The sequence below is a fragment of the Paroedura picta genome, chromosome 3 (assembly GCF_049243985.1).
Source record: "Paroedura picta isolate Pp20150507F chromosome 3, Ppicta_v3.0, whole genome shotgun sequence".
NCBI classification, from domain to species: Eukaryota; Metazoa; Chordata; class Lepidosauria; order Squamata; family Gekkonidae; genus Paroedura; species Paroedura picta.
The window spans coordinates 176,244,062-176,268,154 of NC_135371.1; the positions used below are offsets into that span (position 1 = coordinate 176,244,062).

At 57.4% G+C, this 24,093-nt stretch overlaps 2 protein-coding genes across 8 annotated transcripts in view; one reads left to right on the forward strand and one right to left on the reverse strand.

Annotated features, from left to right (window-relative positions):
- Positions 1-1,093, forward strand: part of TRIP10 (thyroid hormone receptor interactor 10) — a 57,138-nt gene extending 56,045 nt beyond the window's left edge. For all 6 annotated transcript variants that reach the window (XM_077329853.1, XM_077329854.1, XM_077329855.1 and 3 more), the window contains one exon: positions 45-1,093. In XM_077329853.1, coding sequence (XP_077185968.1) covers positions 45-193 — 149 coding nt within the window. In that variant the 3' untranslated portion in view covers positions 194-1,093. The remainder of the gene's footprint in view (positions 1-44) is intronic.
- Positions 1,089-22,570, reverse strand: SH2D3A (SH2 domain containing 3A). Of its 2 annotated transcripts, XM_077329860.1 has the most exons (11): positions 22,315-22,570; positions 18,723-18,854; positions 15,516-15,643; positions 14,879-15,285; positions 13,063-13,160; positions 11,642-12,201; positions 8,994-9,109; positions 8,270-8,441; positions 7,292-7,403; positions 4,443-4,634; positions 1,089-2,056 (listed from the first exon to the last, which is right to left on the reverse strand). In XM_077329860.1, the coding sequence occupies exons 3-11, from the start codon at positions 15,621-15,623 to the stop codon at positions 1,905-1,907; spliced, it is 1,917 nt and encodes a 638-aa protein (XP_077185975.1). In that variant the 5' UTR covers positions 15,624-15,643; positions 18,723-18,854; positions 22,315-22,570; the 3' UTR covers positions 1,089-1,904. The 2 variants fall into 2 exon arrangements, with proteins under 2 accessions (XP_077185975.1, XP_077185974.1); XM_077329859.1 differs by lacking the exons at positions 18,723-18,854; positions 22,315-22,570 and adding an exon at positions 18,307-18,633.
- Between the last annotated feature and the right edge of the window lie 1,523 nt (positions 22,571-24,093).

Consider the following 24,093-nt stretch of genomic DNA (forward strand, 5'->3'; position numbering starts at 1 on the left):
GATCACCCAGCATTGCCTGCCTTCTCTCTCTTGTTCCCCCCCAGGTTCCAGCGAGGGGACCATCTCCCTGCAGGAGGGGGAAGAGCTCAGCCTGATGGAGGAGGACAAAGGGGACGGGTGGACCCGCGTCCGGAGGAGCCAAGGGGGAGAGGGCTACGTCCCCACCTCCTACCTGCGCGTCAGCCTCAACTGAGGGGCGGGGGGCGGGGGGGAGCCAACAGCATCCCGGAAACTGCAGCGTGAACGTGGCCGGCCGGCCAGCCAGCCGCAGTGGGGCAGGGGCCGAAGAAGGCGTCGGGTGAAGCGTTTGGGGCCGACTCAGGCCCCGCTGCGTGTGGGGAACGGCCGGCTGCAGGGAGGGGGCGTGGGCCGAGATCATCGTCTTCCTCGAGAAAGAGGAGGGCAGGAACGGGAGGGGGCCCCCCTGCTCAGCCCCCAGCTAGTAGCACTTCTGCTCCCGCACACGCTTTCCGTGTCCGCTCAGCTGGCCCAGAGAGAGGCTCCCCCACCAGACGGAGCAGAGAGCCCCACGGGCGCTAGAAACAGCCGTGTGGGTGAAAAAGGGACCCTCCTCCTTTGCTGGCTCTAGAATGGCCGGAGGGGCTCAGCCAGTGCCAGTGAGGCCCCCCTCCTCCCCCCCCCAAAAAAGCTTTCCTTCCTGCCAGGCAGGCACCGGCTACCTCCCTCTTGGGTGTGTAGCCAGAGCGCATCTGGGCCTCGCCCCCTGGCATTGCTGCTACGCCTGCCTTCTGGAAGGTGCCCTCTTGGCACCAACCGCCCAGGTGACGCGCTCTCTGCAGGGGGGGGGGGCAGCCTCCGTGCCAAGCCTGCCCCCCCCCCGCCCCCACCCCCGTCTCTCGATTCTGTCCTCGAAATGCACTTTATTTGGCCCGGATTCGATGAACCTGGGGCTCCCTCCGCCATTTGAAAAGTGCCTGCTCTCTCACACCCTTTCCCTTGAGGCCTTGGCTGCCGGGGGAGTCCTGGCGTGGTGTGGCCCCCCCCCCGCACAGTTCTCCCAGCCCCTCCCTCCCCCCTGCCCCCCTTTGTGTATTTTGTGTGGTTTCTTTAAAAAAAATACTAATGTATTCGCCTTTTTTATACAGTGACCAATTTATTTTACTACTCCGTTGAGCTTGTCGGCTGCCAAAATCTGTGTGTGCCTGTAGCCCCCCCCCCTCCAGGGCGGTGGGAGGAGGGGGTCCCTGAGCCACTTTCTCTTGCCACGGGGAACGTCTGTCCAGCCCAGCTGGGTGCCTTTTCACACCTCCTGTCCGTAGTCGATAAAAGTAGCCAAAGGGCTGTGGGTGCCGATGGCGGGAGAGCCCCAGCTTGTCTGTCTCTCGCCCCACCCCTGGAGTGGGTGTTTTAGAAATATACTAAGCTGCACTTCGCTTGAGTGTTGTGGACAGGGAAGGCGTCTTGCCCCCCTCGGCTCTTCCCTTGCAACAGCCAGAGAGAAGGGGGTGGGGGGGCTGCCTTTGTGTTCCCAATTCCCCTCCCCCTGCGTCTCTCTCGTCCTCTTGGAAAGGCCTCTGTAATTAGGACTGATTGAAGCCGAGGCTGGAGAAAGGAAGCAGGGAAGAGTTCAGACAGGACGCCCAAAGGACCTCTGAAGGGGCCTGGTCTGCCTCCCCACCCCCCCCCCCATGGGGCCGTACTGCTGGGGCCCGCTGCAGCCCCTCGCCCTTGGCCCCTGCCTGGCCTCACAGGAGGAGAGGAAGTGGATTTGCTTGTTCATGTCACGCTGGAGGGACGTTCCCTCCTGTGGACTCTCCCGTCAGGAGCGCTGCTTCACTTCGCAGTCCCAGGAGCTGCCGTCTGTCCAGCCAAACCGCAAAGTTCCCGGGTGTCCCTTCCTGGGCTTCTCGCCCTTCCCTGCAGGGTGGGAGGCCCTGCCCTGTTCACTCGAGTTTCTGGGAAAGGACCGTCAGGATCCTGTCGAACTTCCTGTGCCGCTCAGTCCGGTCTGCCTCCGCCCCCTTGCTGCCCCACAGCAGCAGGAGGGCAAACTCGGTCCGGAAGACCTCCAGGAGCTCTGGGGAGGCTGTGAACCCTGGAAAGGCAATAGCAAAGGAGTGAGTGCAAGAGTCATAGAATCCTAGAATCATAGAGTTGGAAGGGACCTCCGGGGTCATCTAGTCCAACCCCCTGCAATGTGCAGGACACTCACAGCCCTCTCGCTCATCCATTGTCACCTGCCGCCCCCTGAACCTTCACAGAATCAGCCTCTCCGTCAGATGGCTCTCCAGCCTCTATTTAAAAATCTCCAAAGAGGGAGAACCCACCACCTCCCGAGGAAGCCTGTTCCACTGAGGAACCGCTCTGACTGTCAGGAACTTCTTCCAGAGGTTTAGACAGAATTTTGTTTTGCATTAATTTCATCCCATTCGTTCTGCTCCGTCCCTCCGGGGCAAGAGAGAACAACTCTGCTCCATCCTTCGTAAAGGTAAAGGTATCCCCTGTGCAAGCACCGAGTCATGTCTGACCCTTGGGGTGACGCCCTCCAGCGTTTTCATGGCAGACTCAATACGGGGTGGTTTGCCAGTGCCTTCCCCAGTCATTACCGTTTACCCCACAGCAAGCTGGGTACTCATTTTACCGACCTCGGAAGGATGGAAGGCTGAGTCAACCTTGAGCCGGCTGCTGGGATTGAACTCCCAGCCTTATGGGCAAAGCTTTCAGACAGCTGCATTACCACTCTGCGCCACAAGAGGCTCATCTTTCATATCCTTCATATGGCACCCTTTTAAGTACTTGAAGATTGTTATCAAATCCCCTCTCAGTCGTCTCCTCTCCAGGCTAAACAGACCAAGCTCACCCAACCTTTCCTCATACATCTTGGTCTCCAAACCCCTCACCATCTTTGTTGCCCTCCTCTGGACACGCTCCAGTTTCTCTACATCCCTCTTCAACTGGGGTGCCCAAAACTGAACACAGGACTCCAAGGGAGGCCGAACCAGAGCAGAGTAAAGCGGTACCATCACCTCCCGTGATCTGGACACGAGACTCCGTTTGATGCAGCCCCAAATCCCGCTTGCCTTTTTAGCCCCTGAGTCACACTGCTGACTCATGTTCAATGTCTGGTCTACTAGGACTCCTAGATCCTTTTCACACATGCTGCTGCCAAGACAAGACTCCCCCATCCTATATTGGGGTGTTTGGTTTTTCCTCCCTAAATGGAGGCGGAGTGCGGGGCAGACGGTGTGTGGGCCAAGGACCCTGATGGGGAGCCCAGGCAGAGCGTGAGCCCAACAGCTCTTGGAAGCAAATCCCTGGCTGGCGCGTGGAAGGGCGACCTCCGAGGAGCCCCTGGGCCCAGATGCAGGGGCAGGCAAGGGCAAACCACGCCAAGCAGCTCCCGCCCGGCAGCCGGAGACACTTAGAATCTTCTGGCATTGCCACAAAGGTTCAAAAATAAAATGGGGACAAAACCAAGCCAAGGACCCAAAGGCTGAGCCATGAATATATATTAAGACTAAAATGAAAATATTAAGTACCCAAAGCAGATGAAAAACAACATTGAAACACATGAGCCGCTGCACCAAGTTCTCTCTCTAATGGCGTCATGTGCTGTTCTGACGTGTCAAAAAGGAAATATTTTTGCCGATGCAGCTTTTCGGAAGGAGGACAACTCTTCCAGTGATTCACGGAAAGGATCATCACACCCTTCTGGCGGGAGAGGCTTAAGGGTTCGTGGGGGGCTAGCAGAGAACAACTGGGGGGGGGGTCAGCCACACACACACACAGTGGAAAGGGGGGTCACTCCAAGTGCTCTAAAAGAGGGGAAAGGGGGAGGAGATCCCCTGATCCAGCGGGGGGGTGGGGGCACTGTGTGGGGCCTGTGGCAAGTCCAACCTGTAGTCCATGGATGAGCCGGCCCTAGAAGGATCTGCAAGGGCGATTTGTGGCCGAGAGCAAAGCCAGGCAAAAGGCTGCTCCTCCTGAGGGCACCAAGCGTGGAGTGATGCCTCCGAGGAAGGAAGAGCTCCTGCCACCAGCACCACCCCCCCACCCACATTTTCCCCTGCCAAAAGAGCAGCAGGGGAGGAGCCGTGCCCCCACTCTTGCTCCCCTCCATCCCCACGGACCAGCAGAAACAAGGAGAGCAGGGTCTGGGGAGAGGAGAGGAGAGGAGAGGAGAGGAGAGGAGAGGAGAGGAGAGGAGAGGAGAGGAGAGGAGAGGAGAGGAGAGGAGAGGAGAGACCTGCACGAGGTGGAGTGGCCAAGGGTCCCCCCTCCACTGCAGCCCTTTTCTCCAGAGGAGCCCTTCTCTTTCCCCTGCAGGCGGGGGGTAATTCTGGGAGTTCTCCTGCTGCCCCCTGGAAACCGGCCACCGTCCTTCGCCCTCAGGGGGGTTCCAAATGGGGTCTTCGAGGGAAGGGGCAGACCTCGCAGCCTCTAGTCTCGAAGGGGAGCCGGGGGCGGGCTTGGGACCCTACCTTGCAGCTTTGCCTCGGCTTGAGCCCGGAAGAGGCTGGCAGAGGTCGCAAAGTGGCGGGCAGCGGCCAGGATCCGCAGGAGGACGTCGCAGGTCTCCTCGCACTCCCCCCACCGCTCTTCTCCCTCCATCAGGCAAAGGAGGGGCAGGATGTGGGGGACAGCCACCTCCTTTAGGGAGGGGGTCGTATTCTCTGTGGGGGACACAAACACACAACCAACAATCACAGGACACCAAAAGAGGGCAGATGTCGGAGGCAGAAGGGTCAGAGTTCAGTGGATGGCAGGATAGCAAATGGGAATGGTCCCACCTGAGAGACCTGCTAGTCACAGTTCACATAGAGCTTAGGTCTTTCCCATCCCCTCCTGCCTGATCCTTTTCACTGGGGATGCCGGGGATTGAACCTGGGACCTTCTGCCTGCCAAGCAGAGGCTCTGCCACTGAGCCAGGATCTCAGGCCAAGGTCTTTCCCATCCCCTCCTGCCTGGTCCTTTTCACTGGAGATGTCGGGGATTGAACCTGGGACCTTCTGCCTGCCAAGCAGAGGCTCTGCCCCTGAGCCAGGGTCTCAGGCCAAGGTCTTTCCCATCCCCTCCTGCCTGGTCCTTCTAACTGGAGATGCCGGGGATTGAACCTGGGACCTCCTGCCTGCCAAGCAGAAGCTCTGCCACTGAGCCAGGGTCTCAGGCCAAGGTCTTTCCCATCTCCTCCTTCTAACTGGAGATGCTAGGGATTGAACCACTGAGCCAGGGTCTCAGGCCAAGGCCTTTCCCATCCCCTCCTGCCTGGTCCTTCTAACTGGAGATGCCAGAGATTGAACCTGGGACCTTCTGCCTGCCAAGCAGAGGCTCTGCCACTGAGCCAGGGTTTCAGGCCAAGGTCTTTCCCATCCCCTCCTGCCTGGTCCTTCTAACTGGAGATGCCGGGGATTGAACCTGGGACCTCCTGCCTGCCAAGCAGAAGCTCTGCCACTGAGCCAGGGTCTCAGGCCAAGGTCTTTCCCATCCCCTCCTGCCTGGTCCTTTTAACTGGAGATGCCGGGGATTGAACCTGGGACCTTCTGCCTGCCAAGCAGAGGCTCTGCCACTGAGCCAGGGTCTCAGGCCAAGGTCTTTCCCATCCCCTCCTGCCTGGTCCTTCTAACTGGAGATGCCGGGGATTGAACCTGGGACCTTCTGCCTGCCAAGCAGAGGCTCTGCCACTGAGCCAGGGTCTCAGGCCAAGGTCTTCCCCATCCCCTCCTGCCTGGTCCTTTTCACTGGAGATGCTGCTGGGGATTGAACCTGGGACCTTCTGCCTGCCAAGCAGAGGCTCTGCCACTGAGCCAGGGTCTCAGGCCAAGGTCTTTCCCATCCCCTCCTGCCTGGTCCTTCTAACTGGAGATGCCGGGGATTGAACCTGGGACCTTCTGCCTGCCAAGCAGAGGCTCTGCCACTGAGCCAGGGTCTCAGGCCAAGGTCTTTCCCATCCCCTCCTGCCTGGTCCTTCTAACTGGAGATGCCGGGGATTGAACCTGGGACCTTCTGGTTGCCAAGCAGAGGCTCTGCCACTGAGCCAGGGTCTCAGGCCAAGGTCTTTCCCATCCCCTCCTGCCTGGTCCTTCTCACTGGAGATGCCGGGGATTGAACCTGGGACCTTCTGCCTGCCAAGCAGAGGCTCTGCCACTGAGCCAGGGTCTTTCCCATCCCCTCCTGCCTGGTCCTTCTAACTGGAGATGCTGGGGATTGAACCTGGGACCTTCTGCTTGCCAAGCAGAGGCTCTGCCACTGAGCCAGGGTCTCAGGCCAAGGTCTTCCCCATCCCCTCCTGCCTGGTCCTTTTCACTGGAGATGCTGCTGGGGATTGAACCTGGGACCTTCTGCCTGCCAAGCAGAGGCTCTGCCACTGAGCCAGGGTCTCAGGCCAAGGTCTTTCCCATCCCCTCCTGCCTGGTCCTTCTAACTGGAGATGCCGGGGATTGAACCTGGGACCTTCTGCCTGCCAAGCAGAGGCTCTGCCACTGAGCCAGGGTCTCAGGCCAAGGTCTTTCCCATCCCCTCCTGCCTGGTCCTTCTCACTGGAGATGCCGGGGATTGAACCTGGGACCTTCTGCCTGCCAAGCAGAGGCTCTGCCACTGAGCCAGGGTCTTTCCCATCCCCTCCTGCCTGGTCCTTCTAACTGGAGATGCTGGGGATTGAACCTGGGACCTTCTGCTTGCCAAGCAGAGGCTCTGCCACTGAGCCAGGGTCTCAGGCCAAGGTCTTCCCCATCCCCTCCTGCCTGGTCCTTTTCACTGGAGATGCTGCTGGGGATTGAACCTGGGACCTTCTGCCTGCCAAGCAGAGGCTCTGCCACTGAGCCAGGGTCTCAGGCCAAGGTCTTTCCCATCCCCTCCTGCCTGGTCCTTCTAACTGGAGATGCCGGGGATTGAACCTGGGACCTTCTGCCTGCCAAGCAGAGGCTCTGCCACTGAGCCAGGGTCTCAGGCCAAGGTCTTTCCCATCCCCTCCTGCCTGGTCCTTCTAACTGGAGATGCCGGGGATTGAACCTGGGACCTTCTGGTTGCCAAGCAGAGGCTCTGCCACTGAGCCAGGGTCTCAGGCCAAGGTCTTTCCCATCCCCTCCTGCCTGGTCCTTCTCACTGGAGATGCCGGGGATTGAACCTGGGACCTTCTGCCTGCCAAGCAGAGGCTCTGCCACTGAGCCAGGGTCTCAGGCCAAGGTCTTTCCCATCCCCTCCTGCCTGGTCCTTCTCACTGGAGATGCCGGGGATTGAACCTGGGCCCTTCTGCCTGCCAAGCAGAGGCTCTGCCCCTGAGCTGCATACCCTCCGTAGAAGCATCCCCCACAAAAGGCCCCCCAAGACTCACCTTCTGCCCGGTTCAGGCGCCCCAGAAGTGGCTTGAGCTCCTTCTCAAAGGCAATTGCGCTCGCGGTGTGGTTCTGGCGCAGATGCCGCCATGTTTGTTCCAGCCGCGTGACCTGGGGGGAGGAGCAAACATGGGTCATCCGACTGACCCCCACCACCCACAGGCACACTGCTCCCAATGGCTGCCTCATGCACAGGCTCAAGAGAGGCACTTGGCCAGGAGCTTCCCTGGGGAGCTAATTTTGGAGAGGCAAGGGTCATGTGGTGGCTAAGAGTGTCAGACGGGAGCCTCTCTCTCGATGGCTAGAAGGACCGCCAAGTGGGGCTCCTAGAGGCATCCCTCGTAGACCCAGAGAAACATTGCAGTCCGGCATCTGTCTTCAGAAGATGGCACCAGAACCAAACCAGGAGGAGGACAGGGGGGCAAGCAGCAGCCTCCGTTAGACCAGGATGTCACAAGAAGAAGAAGAAGGTTTTGTACCCCGCTTTTCACTGCCCGAGGGAGCCTCAAAGTGGCTTCCCGCTGCCTTCCCACAACAGGGACCAGGGGAGGGAGGGGAGGCTGGGAGAGCCCTGAGATTACTGCTTGGTCAGAGCAGAGGAAAAGGAAGAATGGCTTCTTATATTCTGCCTTTCTCTACCCGAAGGAGTCTCAAAGCAGCTTCCAATTGCCTTCCCTTCCTCTCCCTAAAACAGACACCCTGTGGGGTGAGTGAGCCAGAAGAAGAAGACAAAGAATCTGAGAACCATCATCAGGTATTTAAAAGGCTGCCATGCAGAGGATGGAGCAGAGTTGTTCTCTCTTGCCCCGGAGGGTCGGACCAGAACGAATGGGATGAAATTAACGCAAAAGAAATTCCATCTAAACATCTGGAAGAAGTTCCTGACAGTCAGAGCAGTTCCTCAGTGGAACAGGCTTCCTCGGGAGGTGGTGGAGAGGCCCTGCCCCTGAGCCCCTCGGGCTCCCCTCCCCCCTTACCTGGGGCAGCTGCAAGGCCTTCATCACGGCAGAGAAGGCGAAAAGGTCCCCCGCCGACCGCCACAGCTCCAGGGCCACCTGGATGACCTTGTGCAGGGTGGCTGCCCGCTCGGCCCCTGCCCCGGTGCAGCCCAAGATGTCCACTGCGATGCCCAGGGCTATCAGGTGGTGCCTGAGGGTGGCCAAGGAGAACAGGAGAAGCCTGAGTACCGCGTCTTCCTCCGGACCCTGCAAGGAAGGCTCTTGGCTGGAGCAAGAGCAGGGAAGAACCTGCTCCTTTCTGAATGCCCCTGAGCCACACGGGGAGAGGGGGCCAGGCCAAGCTCACTTTCTGACAGCTATGGTTGCCAGCCTCCAGATGGGGCCTGGAGGTCTCCTGGAATCCCAACTAATCACTTCCCCTCCCCTGAGGTCCCTGCCCCCCCCCCAAGGCTGCCCTTCCCAAGGCTCCGGCTCCAAATCTCCAATAATTTCCCAACCTCAAGCTGGCAGCCCTTCAGAGCAGGCCGCTAGTGCTCAAGAAACAGCGAATAAAACCGGATAAAAATGTTCGTCTTTCTATTGAGCCTCTAACCCTGAGTTTTCATGATATGTCCCTAAACACAACATTCAGGAACGGGACTCAAAATGCTGGGCTGAGCCTCCCTCCCACTCCTGCCTCCCCCCACGCAGTGTGAGCCCAGGGGCCCGCAGGGACAGCCAGGGGAGACTCCGCACTCGGTACCTCTCCAGCAAGTCCTTCCGCAGCTGATGTCCTTGAGGAAGGGTGATGAGCTCCAAGCCTGAGGCCACCCCCATGGCCTGCTGCTGCTCCAGGGAGACGCCTGTAATCCTGGCAGCCTGAGACAGGGGAGGGGGGGGCATTGGTCAGTGCTAGGACCCCTTGCCCCAGGGATCCTGGCTGACTGCCAAGAGTTCCCCCTCACTGGCCGTCTTCAAGCAGCGGCTGGACAGATCCTTCTCCTGGATGCTGGAGGCTGATCCTGCCTTGAACAGGGGGTGGGACTGGATGGCCTGCATGGCCCCTTCCCACTCTAGGATTCTAGGAGTCTAGTTCAGCCATGGAAGGGGCTGCCTCAGGAGGTGGGGAGCTCCCCCTCACTGGCCGTCTTCAAGCAGCGGCTGGACAGATCCTTCTCCTGGATGCTTGAGGCTGATCCTGCACTGAGCAGGGGGTGGGACTAGATGGCCTGCACGGTCCCTTCCCACTCTAGGATTCTAGGAGTCTAGTTCAGCCGTGGAATGGGCTGCCTAAGGAGGTGGGGAGCTCCCCCTCACTGGCTGGACAGATCCTTCTCCTGGATGCTTGAGGCTGATCCTGCACTGAGCAGGGGGTGGGACTAGATGGCCTGCACGGTCCCTTCCCACTCTAGGATTCTAGGAGTCTAGTTCAGCCGTGGAATGGGCTGCCTAAGGAGGTGGGGAGCTCCCCCTCACTGGCTGGACAGATCCTTCTCCTGGATGCTTGAGGCTGATCCTGCACTGAGCAGGGGGTGGGACTAGATGGCCTGCACGGTCCCTTCCCACTCTAGGATTCTAGGAGTCTAGTTCAGCAGTGGAAGGGGCTGCCTAAGGAGGTCGGGAGCTCCCCCTCACTCGCCGTCTTCAAGCAGCGGCTGGACAGATCCTTCTCCTGGATGCTTGAGGCTGATCCTGCACTGAGCAGGGGGTGGGACTAGATGGCCTGCATGGCCCCTTCCCACTCTGGGATTCTAGGAGTCTAGTTCAGCCATGGAAGGGGCTGCCTAAGGAGGTGGGGAGCTCCCCCTCACTGGCCGTCTTCAAGCAGCGGCTGGAGAGATCCTTCTCCTGGATGCTTGAGGCTGATCCTGCACTGAGCAGGGGGTGGGACTAGATGGCCTGCATGGCCCCTTCCCACTCTGGGATTCTAGGAGTCTAGTTCAGCAGTGGAAGGGGCTGCCTAAGGAGGTGGGGAGCTCCCCCTCACTGGCCGTCTTCAAGCAGCGGCTGGAGAGATCCTTCTCCTGGATGCTTGAGGCTGGTCCTGCCCTGAGCAGGGGGTGGGACTAGATGGCCTCCATGGCCCCTTCCCACTCTGGTGTTCTATGAGTCTAACAACATTTAGCTGCATCTTGAGGGAAAATTAAGGCTTACAAAGGCTGGAGGCCATTTTTGCTCCCAGAATTTATGCTCTGACTGGAAGCTCAGCTTCGTCTCTCCAGAACCTGGAACATGGCTATGGGTTTGGCTTCTGCCTCCACCCTCCTGTTTTGGTCCCGCCAGGAGAGATGTTAAGTGACAAACATCTAGTTCAGGGGTAGTCAAACTGCGGCCCTCCAGATGTCCATGGACTACAATTCCCAAGAGCCCCCTGCCAGCGAATGCTGGCAGGGGCTCCTGGGAATTGTAGTCCATCGACATCTGGAGGGCCGCAGTTTGACTACCCCTGATCTAGTTGAATGTTGTGGGAAATCTGGTTAAAATACAAGGGCTGCTTGGTTTGTTTTTGCTCTTTAAAAGGGACAGGAAGAATTGGCCGTTGGCTGTCGCTGCCCCTGGCCCAATTCCCACAACTTCAACTGAATGCTTGGGGGGTGGGTGGGGGCTTCCAGTGTTGTTACTAAAATTCAGGATATGGTAAAAAATAGCATGAGCATATCTAACGCTCAACACCTATAGATACTTAAATCCAGAGACTGGGGCCATGAACAGACCCAAGGGAAGGAGAGAACTGGTCCAACCTGGCTTTAAAAAATGGGTAGATTTGACCTCCACTGACAAATTGTAGAAGCAGCATCTGCATCTAAGGCAGTGAGTCTCCGCCTTCCTAATGCCGCGACCCTTTAATACAGCACCTCCTGTTGTGGTGACCCCCAACCATTAAATTATGCAAGGGTTCTTTCACAGAAATTGAACCAAAATGGACCAATGGCGTGAAGATCCCTTGTTCATGATTGGATATAAATTGGATTTTTTTCCGGGGTTTCTCAGTTCAGCTCTGCCTCTTGTCCCACCAGGCTGATCTCGCTCTTTTCCGCTGCTCCAGACAAACACTCTTTTGATCAACCCCGCAAGGCTGTTGTGTGGATGTCGCCCCCCAGCCAAGCTTCTTGCCCTGCTGCAACCCCTGTGAAAGGGTCGTTCAACCCCCAAAGGGGTCCCGACCCCCAGGTTAAAAACCCCTGGTCTAAGGCCTTCCTCACTGACCCTGCATGTGATCCAGGTGGGTAATGAGTGAATCCCAGAAGCCTGTTGGGAGAAGGGAGCTTTCCCCCAATTCCTGCCCCAACAGTTCTAAGCTTCAGCCTGCCTGGCAGTCCAGCACAGACCCTGCTAGCCCTGGGTGAAAGCCATCGGCCTCAGCTCTCCCCTCTGCGAAATGCTCTAGGGAAGGGGAGCAGGTGCGCTCACCTGGCAGTCGGCCTGCAGGATGTGCCAGGCCGTTGTCCGGGGGCCGTGCTGGGCGAAGAGGCTCTTGAGGGCCTTGAGGGCCTTGGGGTCCAAGGGCTTGTTGTCCGGAGGCAAGAGAAGGGACCGGAAGAGCCGCGGCCGGAAGGAGGAGACCGTCTCCAGGAGGGGCCGCTCAAGCCTCGGCTCCTCCTCGGCACCTTCCGAGCGGGGCAAGGGGGAGGACCCCTCCGAGTCCAGGAACCCAAAGGTGGTCTCTGTGACGTGGGCCCGGCCGCGCCATCTCTCCTCCGCTCTCAGCCGCTCCACGTGGCTCCGGGGCCCTTCGGGGGCCTTGGGGACCAGCTCGCAGTAGTCACTCACCAGCACGGAGGGAGCCCGCAGGGGCTTGGGGGGGGCCTTGGAGTGCAGCCGCCCCTCTGAGCCACTCAGCGCCTGGCCCCCCTGCGCAGAAGACGAGCGGGCGTTCGGCCGCAGGATGGGGTCACTGCCTGTGCGGAAGACGGGAGACAAGGGGGGGAGCCCTGGGCGGTCCTGGGCCCCAGCGGGGGGTTCTGGGCTGCCTGGGCAGAGGAGAGGAAGAAATATACAAATACATTTTTTTTCATTCTTATACCCCGACCTCCCTGTTAGGCTCATGGCAGGTAACGTTACGCGCTAGAATACATTAAAATCCCTATTGCATTTTAAAGCATTTTACAGTTTCCCCCAAATATAAACCAGCTGGCATTGAGGAGGGCTTTGCTCTGTAGGGGACGGAATTGCCTATCAATTATGACTTCTGACAAGCTGAGCTGGGCTTCCCCAGACCTGACTCCTGAGGCTCGCAGTTGCTCTGGAGCTGAGGGGGGGGGCAGCCTTTTAAAAGCTGCAAGGCCGGTTTCTGCCCTGAGGACGGGATGTGCAGAGTCTGTCGTGATGCCCACAGGGCCATTTCAGCTTGGGAAGTCCACGAGGGGAGAAGGAGGTGCCTACTCTCCTCCACAGGTCGGTCCCAAAGAGGATGTGGCCCCAGGGGGTCCGTAAAAGGCAGTTTCCTGCCACTGCAGGGTGACCACAGGAAGCGTGAGCAGAGCCCAGGAAACCAGACTCAACTGATTAAAAGTCACAACGTCTCATGGGATCCTCAGATGCCTGCAGGGCTCCTCACCTGTGCATGAGCCATTCTTTCAAGCTGGAAACAGGGGAGCCCTTCAAAACTCTGCTGCTAAGAAAAAATGCACTGAGCCCAAATCAAGAAGAGCTGAAGATTGCAAAGCAGGTGAGGATTTTCAGGAATCTGCCAGGCATGAATTTCTTGGGGGTTTTGCAACCCAGGAGCAGATGGAGTTGAAACTGAATTCAGCACAAGACACACACACACACACCCTGCCCTGCGCACCAAGCTGCATGCCCTGACCTCCCCCCCCCCCTTGTCCACTCACTGGTCAGCAGATTGCTGTCTGAATGGGCGGAGGGCAGGGAGGGCCTCCGGTCCAGCTGGTCCAGGCTGCTGGGGTCACTTCCGCTGCGGTCCTTGGCCCTGTTGGATCAGAGGGGGAAACAGTGAGAGAAACAATGAGGTCCACGCCCCTCCCCCCTCCCCAAAAGTCCAGAGGCTGCAGGGGCTCAGTCTGGGCAGACAGAACAGGGAAGAAATCCACATCAAGGCACCACAAGGCAAAGCTGCTCTGGCTCCCAAAGAAAGGGAAACCAGCAAGATGTTCACTTTCACAGCCATTTCCTTCCTTCCTTCCTCCCTCCCTCCCTCCCTCCTTCCTTCCTTCCTATTCCACTTCCAATCTCCTTCCTTCCTTTTCTTTCTTACATACTTCATTATTTTGGACCAGATATTCAGGTTCCGGTCAGCCATGGAAGCAGACTGTCCCCAGAGGAACAGGCCCACTTAACACAATCATACCTGTTCTGTCCCCACAGGCTGGCATCTGCTCTCCAGGGTCTCAGGCAGAGAAGGATCTTTCCCATCCCCTCCTGCCTGGTCCTTCTAACTGGAGATGCTGGGGACTGAACCTGGGACCTCCTGCCTTCCAAGCAGAGGCTCTGCCACTGAGCCAGAGTCTCAGGCCAAGGTCTTTCCCATCCCCTCCTGCCTGGTCCTTCCAACTGGAGATGCCGGGGATTGAACCTGGGACCTCCTGCCTGCCAAGCAGAGGCTCTCCCACTGAGCCAGGGTCTCAGGCCAAGGTCTTTCCCATCCTCTCCTGCCTGGTCCTTCTCACTGGAGATGCCGGGGATTGAACCTGGGACCTCCTGCCTGCCAAGCAGAGGCTCTGCCACTGAGCCAGGGTCTCAGGTCAAGGTCTTCCCCATCCCCTCCTGCCTGGTCCTTTTAACTGGAGATGCCGGGGATTGAACCTGGGACCTTCTGCCTGCCAAGCAGAGGCTCTGCCACTGAGCCAGGGTCTCAGGTCAAGGTCTTTCCCATCCCCTCCTGCCTGGTCCTTTTAACTGGAGATGCCGGGGATTGAACCTGGGACCTTCTGCCTGCCAAGCAGAGGCTCTGCCACTGAGCCAGGGTCTCAGGCCAAGGTCTTTCCCATCCCCTCCTGCCTGGTCCTTCCAACTGGAGATGCCGGGGATTAAACCTGGGACCTTCTGCCTGCCAAGCAGAGGCTCTGCCACTGAGCCAGGGTCTCAGGCCAAGGTCTTTCCCATCCCCTCCTGCCTGATCCTTTGAACTGGAGATGCCGGGGATTGAACCTGGGCCCTTCTGCCTGCCAAGCAGAGGCTCTGCCACTGAGCCAGGGTCTCAGGTCAAGGTCTTTCCCATCCCCTCCTGCCTGGTCCTTCTAACTGGAGATGCCGGGGATTGAACCTGGGACCTTCTGCCTGCCAAGCAGATGCTCTGCCACTGAGCCAGGGTCTCAGGCCAAGGTCTTTCCCATCCCCTCCTGCCTGGTCCTTCTAACTGGAGATGCCGGGGATTGAACCTGGGACCTTCTGCCTGCCAAGCAGAGGCTCTGCCACTGAGCCAGGGTCTCAGGCCAAGGTCTTCCCCCTCCCCTCCTGCCTGGTCCTTCTAACTGGAGATGCCGGGGATTGAACCTGGGACCTTCTGCCTGCCAAGCAGAGGCTCTGCCACTGAACCACAGCCCTGCCCAGCCATCCGGCCTAGCATCTCTCCTTTTTACAGGCAGGGAACTGAGGCCAAGATGCGGCATGCTGGCATGGGTTCTTGGCTCCAGGCCCACCTTGTCCCTTAACATCCCCTCCCACCACCGCCTTCTGTGGCTTCCATACCGGAGCAGGTTCGCCTCCTCCACTTCCTCCGTGGCCGTGGCTGTGTGGAAACTGAACCGCCGAGCCAGTGCCCCTTCCTTCTTGACGGGTCCCTTGTGACGTTCCTCCAGCCACTGGAGAGGCACGTCCCTGTTGACGGGCCGGGACACCACAGCTCCCGAGGAGTCCGAGATGGTCTTCCGGTCGCCCACGTAGAAGCGCACCAAGGCCGGGACGTTGTCAAACTGCTCCTGCTCAAACTGGAAGAGGGTGCGGGAATAACCCTTCCGGGGACGAAGGACCACCCGGATGATCTTGAAGTGCAGGGCCTGGCCACGCCAGAAGCAGGAAAGGACGTAGTCTCCCGTGCTGGATCGTGAGTCGCGGATCAGGAACTCCCCATCCTCCCGGAGCAGGGTCTCTGCCTCCTGAAGTCCCCAAAGGTGGAACGGAAATAGAGAGAGAGAGAGAAACTGCCTGTGTGCCCAACATGATCCCCGCCAGCAGCTTTCCTTGTGCCCCCCAAATGCCCTGAGAAAAGAGGAGGGGCTCAAAAAGGTTGGGGACCCTCATTCAAACAGATCTCGCTCACAGGGCAGAGATGGTCTCAGCCAGGGCGTGGCCCCTCCCTGTTCCGGCATCGGCCGTGGGCTGTTACCTTCCGTGGCAGACTGCCGTGGTACCAGGCGTGGCTGCGCAGCTGGTCGGTACTGAGCTTCAGCTCTTCCTCCAGCTCCTTCCGCAGTTTCTCCCTGGCCGGGTCCATCTTCCCGGTGATCACGTCTCCTGGGCAAACCGAAAGGCCAGAGGTCATAGGACGGAGTCATGGAATCGGATCGTGGAACCACAGAGTCAGTAGCCGCTGCAGCGCAGATCCCTCCGTAAGCACAACACGGCACAAAGTCCCACCAAGGCTGCGTGGGCCTTCCGAGCTAGCCTCGTTTGCAGGGTGGGGGGAGCCCAAAGTGACGAGGAGAAAGCATGTGCGAGGAGCACAGGAGGGGAGTAGCGCTATGCGGCACCTTGTTTCTTCACTATCAAAGAGTCACAGAATCCTAGAGTTGGAAGGGGCCATAGAGGCCATTTAGTCCCACCCCCTGCTCAACGCAGGATCACCCCAAAGAAAGTATTCATTTCTGTTTCTTTGTGCATTATTAGGATGCTTTAGGATGCTTAGGGCTGATCCTGTGTAGAGCAGGGGGTGGGACTAGATGGCCTCTATGGCCCCTTCCAACTCTAGGATTCTATGATTATTCCTTTCTCGTGAAATATTTCCAGGTATTTCTTCTCTGGTTTTGTGTTGGGGATTTCGGTGAAGTTCCAAAGTCTGTCCCAGAACAAAGTGAGTCCAGGGGCACCTTTAAGACCAACAAAGCTTTATCCTGTGCTCGTGCTTTCATGGGCCTCTCTCATCCAAGAAACCCTCCCTGCCAGCTTTCAGGTGCCCAGAAGAAAGCATTTATATATACACAAAAGGCAAGTTGGGTCCTGGAGCTGCCTGTGGTGCTTGGACCACCCTACAGGGAGGTTTTTCCGCTGCATCGCAGAATGACCGACCCCACAACAAAACCCCTGGGACGGATCCAGCATTCTGTCCAGCTTTTCAGCCAGAAGGTGCTCAAATCAGCGTAGGAAATGCCTCCGGAGGGGAACCTCCCTTGGGCTGGTTCCTGAGCAAGCAAAGCAAACAGCCCGTCGCTTCCTGCGCTGACAACTCAGAGACAGGTTAACCATTAACAGCAGAAAGGACATCCGTGGGGGACGGGGGCGCGAGCTGCAGGGTGGGTGACGATTTCCAGCCCAGTGAGCGGGTCACCAGTTCTCAGCTCACAGATGCAGCATCAAGGATTGAATTCTCCACAGAAGCCCTTGTTCAGAGGGAGTTGAAAAGTCAGCTCAGTGTGGCCCAAAGCAAAGCGGCTCAAGTTTTTCCACTCTTTTTAAATCCGAAAACATTCTCTCTCCCAAGGGGTGCTCTGAATGAATGTCTGCAGAGGCACGTGGAATCAAATCAAAAGGAGGCTCACGGTTTAGAGGGGAAGGGCACAGTTCTCCCCGAAAAGTATGGCCCGAGAACGTGCTAATTGAGCCTCTCCCATCCTGGGAAGAAACTGAGGTTTTGGAGATCTGGGGGGTGAAGACAGGAGGGCAGGGCTGGCGAAGGACGGGATGGGGTCATAATGCCCCAGCAGGTCATAATGCCCTAGAGTCCCCCTTCCCAAGCAATCTATTCTCCACGGGAACTGATCTTGGTCCTCTGGAGGTCAACCTGAATACTGGAAGATCTCCAGGGGCCACCTGCAGTTTGGCAACCTTAAGTGGAAGTGTCTGCCTCCTCTTTAGAATCTGGTGGATTTAGCAAAAGTGTAATACGCTAGTTTTATACGGGGTTTCTTTCATGGAGGATCATTTTGGCAAAGAGGATGGCCAAATTATTGAACAAACAACAGAGTTTTGGGTTATTAGACTGCAATGTTGTGGATTGTGAATTCAATTTGTATGCTATATCAATGCTTTTTTTCCCCCTTGAGGAACCTCTGAAACATTCTTCAGGCTTTGAGAAACCCCAGAAGTGATGCAATCATGCAGAATGTGGTTGGGAAGCAGAGCTGTGGACATGCCCACCTGGCCCCTCCCCTTCCCTTCCCTTCCCACCCCCTCCAGGCCCAGCATTGGCCATTTTGGGAGGGGAGGGCAGGTTGATATGACCATGTATGGTCATATCACCTGATAACGGTATAACAATTTTTTAAAACATGTAAAAAATTACTTAACTCCCACCCATTCGGGAAACCCTTCCAAGAAACTGCATCTCCCACAGATAATAGTGATAAAAAGTTTGACAAAATAGTAGCAGGGTAACAGAAACTCGGATATTGAGATATACATGTTAAAACTTTTAAGTTTTAAAGTTGTTGATGTACCTATGCCAAGTTTTATTATAAGTTTGACGGAACCCCATTTGTTTTATGTAAAATCTTTTTTATGGCGTGCCGATAAAGGCTTTACAGCAGGGGTAGTCAAACTGCGGCCCTCCAGATGTCCATGGACTACAATTCCCAGGAGCCCCCTGCCAGCGTTTGCTGGCAGGGGGCTCCTGGGAATTGTAGTCCATGGATATCTGGAGGGCCGCAGTTTGACTACCCCTGCTTTACGGGACGTAACTCATCCTCCTCCCCAAACTTGTGCCTGGTACCTATTCCTTGGGGTAGAGAAGAGGGTGGGAAAGCACCACTTCTAAGCGGCTCCTGTTTTACCCACGAGAAAGCACCCATCCTCTGCAGGTACAAGATGCCTGCAAGAACTGGGCATGAAAAAAGAGCTGAGCCCGTGGCTGAGGCACCCTCCCCATGACTTCCCGATGTCTTTCCCCACACTGGTCAAAAGATTTCCTCAGAAGCAAGTCTAGGAACAGGTTAAACATGAACTATGCAGAAGGTGCAACATACCGGCCGTCCTGGGGAAAAGAATGCAGGAAGACATTCCCCAGCTGCAGAACAGCGTCCAGGTCCCCCGGGAACACTCAGAGTTACGCAGGGGAAAGGCATCCATGCGCCGGCGCATTGGCCAGCCCACGAGCCGCCCTCCGACACTCAAGTCGGACTCTGCAGCTCTGCCGAAAACATTTCCTTTTAAAGGGCCAGGAAAGGTGATGCCAAACTTCAGATTAAATTCCCACAGGGGAGGGAGCGATTGCCCAAAGGGAAGAAAAGGAGAAAGAAAAGGAGAAGCTGAACACAAACCCCCTCACCCCCGGAGGGCTGAACGTTGAGCCCGGTGCCTTGAGTAAGCATTCAGGAGAATTCGCCCGGAAGGCAGCTCTCTGCTGATAAACACAGTGAGACGTCTAGGGAAAATGACTCACAGCTGACGTCGGGGGAGCACATGGGGGTCGGAGGGTTCAACCAAGCGATGGTGAAGACGGTGACTCTTCTGGTGGGGTGAATTCGGAAGGAGCCCCTGTCAGCCAGCTGCAGTCATGGGTCCAAAGCACCATCTGGGAGGGCAGGAGACAGCACAGCAGAATAAGGGCGAGAAAATGTTGAAATAAATACATAAATAAATGGCTTTGCTCATCAACTTCTTTGGGGGAAACAATTGTAATATCTTTTTATTTCTATCCCGCCCTTCCAGTGCTCAGGGTGGGTTACGGCCTTAAAAACCTAAGGTAAAGATATCCCCTGTGCAAGCACCGGGTCATGTGTGACCCTTGGGGTGACGCCCTCCAGCGTTTTCTTGGCAGACTCAATACGGGGTGGTTTGCCAGTGCCTTCCCCAGTCATGACCGTTTACCCCCCAGCAAGCTGGGTCCTCATTTTACCGACCTTGGAAGGATGGAAGGCTGAGTCAACCTTGAGCCGGCTGCTGGGATTGAACTCCCAGCCTCATGGGCAAAGCTTTCAGACTGCATGTCTGCTGCCTTACCACTCTGCGCCACAAGAGGCTCCTCTTTAAAAAAAAAAAACCTATACAAGGTTAAAACATCCTGCCCCAAATGCTGCCTGTTATGCCTGCAGCTCAGTCCCAGATGGGGAAGCCGTGGCCGGAGTGGACCTCCCTTCCCTCGTCCCCCAGCGGTGAGACCAGCTACTGTGGTGGACAGATGCAAGAGGGTCGCCAGGTTGGTCTGAAGCAGAAGAGCAAATGCAGAGTCCGTTGGCACCTTGAAGGCCAACCAAGTTTCATTCAAGGAATGGGCTTTCATGTGCAGGAGGCCCCTCCCTCAGAGACAACGTCATGGAAATAATCAGTTCAGACTTCTAGACAGAGTGAGAGGGCAAATTAGCACACAGCATAAGGAAGTTGCCCAGGGACCTGAGATACACAGGAAAAGGCAGCAATCCGGATTTGCTTGCATTCACCTGAGACTGAACTGCATCATTGAGGCAAAATGTTTCCCATGCAAGCAAATCCAAACTGCTGCCTTTCCTGTGTATCTTGGGAACCTGGGCAGGTTCCCAAGCTTCTGATGTTGCTTCCTGGCTCTGAGATTTAGAGTCTGCCGGCCTCTGACTGTGGAGGTTCTCTTTAGGCCTGGTGGCCACTAGCCACGAGGGGACCTCTCCTAAGGTGACCGGATTTTAACATTAGTAAAGCAGGACACCATTGACCGGGGGGAGTTCTTCATTAAAATTCGGTCTATATGGAGCAACAAAAAGTTTCATAGAATGCATAGAATATAATTTCTTAATTTCAACATAAGTACAATTTGCCAGGTGTCGCTCCAAAAGTGGGACAATCTGGTCACCTTAACCTCTCCTCCACTTACCTGTCTAATCCCCTTTTAAAGCTGCCACTGCCTGTGGCCCTCATGACCATCCCTGGCAGGGAATTCCCCACTTTCGGCCCTTGTCTCCTGCAGGAGGGGCCCCGTCTGTCCCCCCAGAGTCTGTGGCCTTTCCCAGAAGCCCTGAGTGCTGGTAGCTGGGGAGAGAGGGGGAAGGCAGAAGTCTCTGGCCCCCTCAGTCAGTCTTTCTGTCTTTTCCACATAGGGAAAGAGACTCCCTTTGACAGGTGAAATGCAGGAAACAAAAAACATGACCGCCACTCTTCCATTCACACACACACACACACACCCTTGGCTGCAGTCAGGTGACGCCTCTTTCTGACAGGCAAACACAACAGACAGGAAATGTTCTCGGCAGGTTTGAAATGCCTAAAAGGGGCAGAAACCGACATAGCACATCATGCTCTTCCGGACAAAGCCATAAGCATGGGGGAGCATATGGGAGGGGGAGAGAGAGAGAGAGACGGCCGGGCTTTCTAACGCCCCCGTGAATAATGTTTACTGGGCAAGGAGGCATCTGCTGACCAGGAGAAGTTGTGTCACTGACCGCACTAAGCTGAGAGCCCACACAGACCTGGAGCGGACACAGACCCCACCTGGGTCCGGGTCTTCTCACCCCCAAAGAGGCTCCACATTCAGATCAAAGCTGCCCTCAGACCTAACCGCTGGCTAAGGAGGGGTGCCAGTCTCCAGGTGGGGCCTGGAGATCCTCCCCCAAGAAGGCTTCGGGGACTAGGCCCGATCTACAGCAGGGAATACGGCTGCCAACCTCCAGGCAGGTGCTGAAAACAACTGGCCCTGCCGTTGCTAGAAGGAAGCGGGGTGAGGCTACAGCCTCTTTCATTCAAGTTGAGCCAGAAAGGGGTCCGGATACACAAGCCGTTCTCAAACCCAAATTTTCATCAGTGGCTCGCAAATAAATTCTTAATGTATGTTCAAATGTTCTTATTTCTGAGAAGATTGTCTGGTGTGTGTTTTTCTAGCGTTGTTTGCTAAGTGTTCCAATATCCCAGCAGCTGCTGGCTCCCACCGTCAAACAATGGGGGGGCCCATCTGTCAATCTCTGGGAGCAGAAGGAGCAGAAATTGACAGAATTGAACAGACATTTTCACGGGCCGTTCAGCCTGACGTGTTCGGGCAACAATTCCGCACACTCCCTCCAGAGCAGAAATTCCACTGACATGCCTCTGAGTCAAGGCACAGGCACGAGGGGGGCATCAGGCTGGCAGCTGGAGACTGAAAGGAGCTGGATCCTGTGCCCTACTGCACCCCATATCCTCGTGACAGATGCGACCGGCTAGCCTGGAGGGGAGGGGGCCTCCCGGCCCGATGGGCAACCCAGGAGGGCCGGCAGACACAGGGCCTGAGATGTGTGGGGCAGGGAGCCAACCGGAAAGCCAGAATGTTTACAAATGCACATGGTAGGATACACAGAAGAGGGCCTTGAAGGATCCTCACTGCTGAGCCAGGGAGAAATTCGTAAGGTGACAAGAAAAGGGACACAAACAGGGTTGCCAGCCTCCAGGTGAGGCCTGGAGGTCTCCCAAAATCCCATCTCCAGACTACAGAGATCTGGGAGAAAAGGGCTGCTTTGGAGGGGGGACTTTGTGGCCTTGGACCCCCTGAGGCCTCTGGCCCCTCCAAACTCTGCCTTCGCAGCTCTACACTCAAATCCTCCGACCCAGATCCTGCATATCACCTCCTCAGAGGAATAAAGGCAAGGTTTTTAAAAACACAAACCCCTTGCTGCTCTGCTGAGCCAAACAAGATCCACCAAGGAGTCCACCTGCAAGTCTGATGTGTGTTGTCCGCCCCTGGATGGGAAAGTCCTGGACATTTGGGGGGGGGGGGAGACTGAAGGAGAGATTTCCAGGCACCACCGGGAGACTGGCAAGCCGACATGCTGACTGAAGCGGGGGGGGGGGAGGTTTCCCTCGGAGTAGAGAGCGAGCCTTTTCACCGCCTCCTCCGCCCTGACTTACGCGCGGCATCCTAAGCAGAGTTGCGCCCTTCTAAGCCCACGCGAGCCCTCGGTCTGGGAGAGGCGCAACGTTGCCAGGTGGTCCCCTCGGCCGACCCCCCGCCCCGCAAGCCCCGCGACGCCAGCCGGAGCGCCACCCCCTCCCGCCCCCCCTCCCCTCCCCTTCCCCGACGGGGCGGGCGGACAGACCTTCCTCGGGGGGCCGGGAGGCGGCCGGGAGCTCCGGGGCGAGGCGCACCTGGGCGGCATTCGGGAGAGCCCGTCGGGCCACAGGCGGCGCGCCCAGTTCAGCCCAGCCCAGCCCAGCGCAGCCCCCGCCGGCCGGGCTCCCTCCCTCCCTCCCCGCCTGGCTGCCCCTTGCGGCGCGTCCCGATCGTGCCTGGCGCTCCGCCTCTCCTCCGGCAGCGCCTCCCGGGGCGGGGCGGGGGTTCATGCCGGAGAGGGAGGAGGCGGCCGCCCCCCAGGGCGCTGGGCTGGGCTGGGCTGGGCGCTGCGGGCGGCGGGCAAGGGCGCAGAGCCGCCGAGGAGGGTCGCCGGGCTCTGCCTCTGCAGGGCGGCCAGGGAAGGGGCGAGCCGGGGCGAGCCGGGGCGGGCCGGGGCGGGCCAGGCACGCCTGCCTCTGCAGAGACCCCCCCCTCCCCGGGCTTCCTGCGTGGGCTCCCGGCTCAGCACTCACCAGGGCTGACCCACTGAGCCCCCCCCCCCAGTCTGCCCCGGCCTTCCCGGGGGGGCTCCCACCCACGGACTCCCCCGGTGACCCTGCCCAGCTTCCGAGACGGAGCCCTGGGCTAAGGTGACCAGTTTTTAACATCGGTAATGCAGGACACCATCGCAGAACGCGGAAATAGTATTATAATAAATGTATTTTTTAATTTCAACATAAGTGCAATTTGCCAGGTGTCCCTCCAAAAGTGGGACAATCTGGTCACCTTACCCTAAGCAGATGTACTCCCTGGTGGAGGCAGCAAGGCCGGTATACTCACGAGTAGACCCCGGACGGCTTCTCCACTAGGGGTCCTCTGGGCTCCATCCCAGGAGCCCAAACCAGCCGGTGTAAAATATTGCCAGGATACATCCTCATTACTGTATGGAGCAGGGCGGCCACGGCGAAGGTCAGAAGCGCACAGACTGACTCTCAGGTGACATAAGATGTCCTCAGGAGCTTTACGTGTGAGGTAGTCGTTTTACATGCAGAACTGATGATTCCACCTATCGGGTGAATGTATCCCATGAGCATTTAGCCCAGTGGTTCTCAGTCTGGGGGTCGGGACCCCTTTGGGGGTCGAGGGACCCTTTCACAGGGGTTGCGGCAGGGCCAGCAGCTTGGCCCCCCCGGGGGGGGCACTGCCACTGCTTTTGCTCTTCCTGAAGGCACCTGCCAATTTATGTGCCATTTATAACCAACACATATCCAGTCCTGAACCCTGGATCTTCACGCCATGGGTCAGTTTAGTATAATTTCTGTGAAAGAAGCCTTGCATAGTTTTGTGGCTGGGGGTCCCCACACCAGGAGGAACTGCATTAAAGGGTCGCGAAATTAGGAAGTCGGAGAACCACTGTACGCGTTTCAGCCCAGAGGCCCTTCCTCAGTGGCCGATAATATATTTTATTTCAAAAAATCACACATTCGGACGTTACTTCCTCGTATGTTGTGTGGTTGCTGAAAGGTTATAAACCAGAAGAATTGTTTTTATACCCCGCTTTTCACTGCCTGAAGGAGCCTCAAAGCGGCTTCCAATCCTCTTCCCTTTCCTCTCCCCACAACAGGCACCCTGAGAGGGAGGTGGGGCTGAGAGAGCTCTGACAGGACTGCTCTGTGAGAACAGTTCTAACAGGACTGGGACTTGTCCAAAGTCACCCAGCTGGCTGCATGTGGAGGAGGAGCAGGGAATCAAGCCCGGCTCGTCAGAGTAGAAGCCGCTGCTGGCTCAAAGACCTCTTCTCATGGTCCTTGCACACCCAATACAC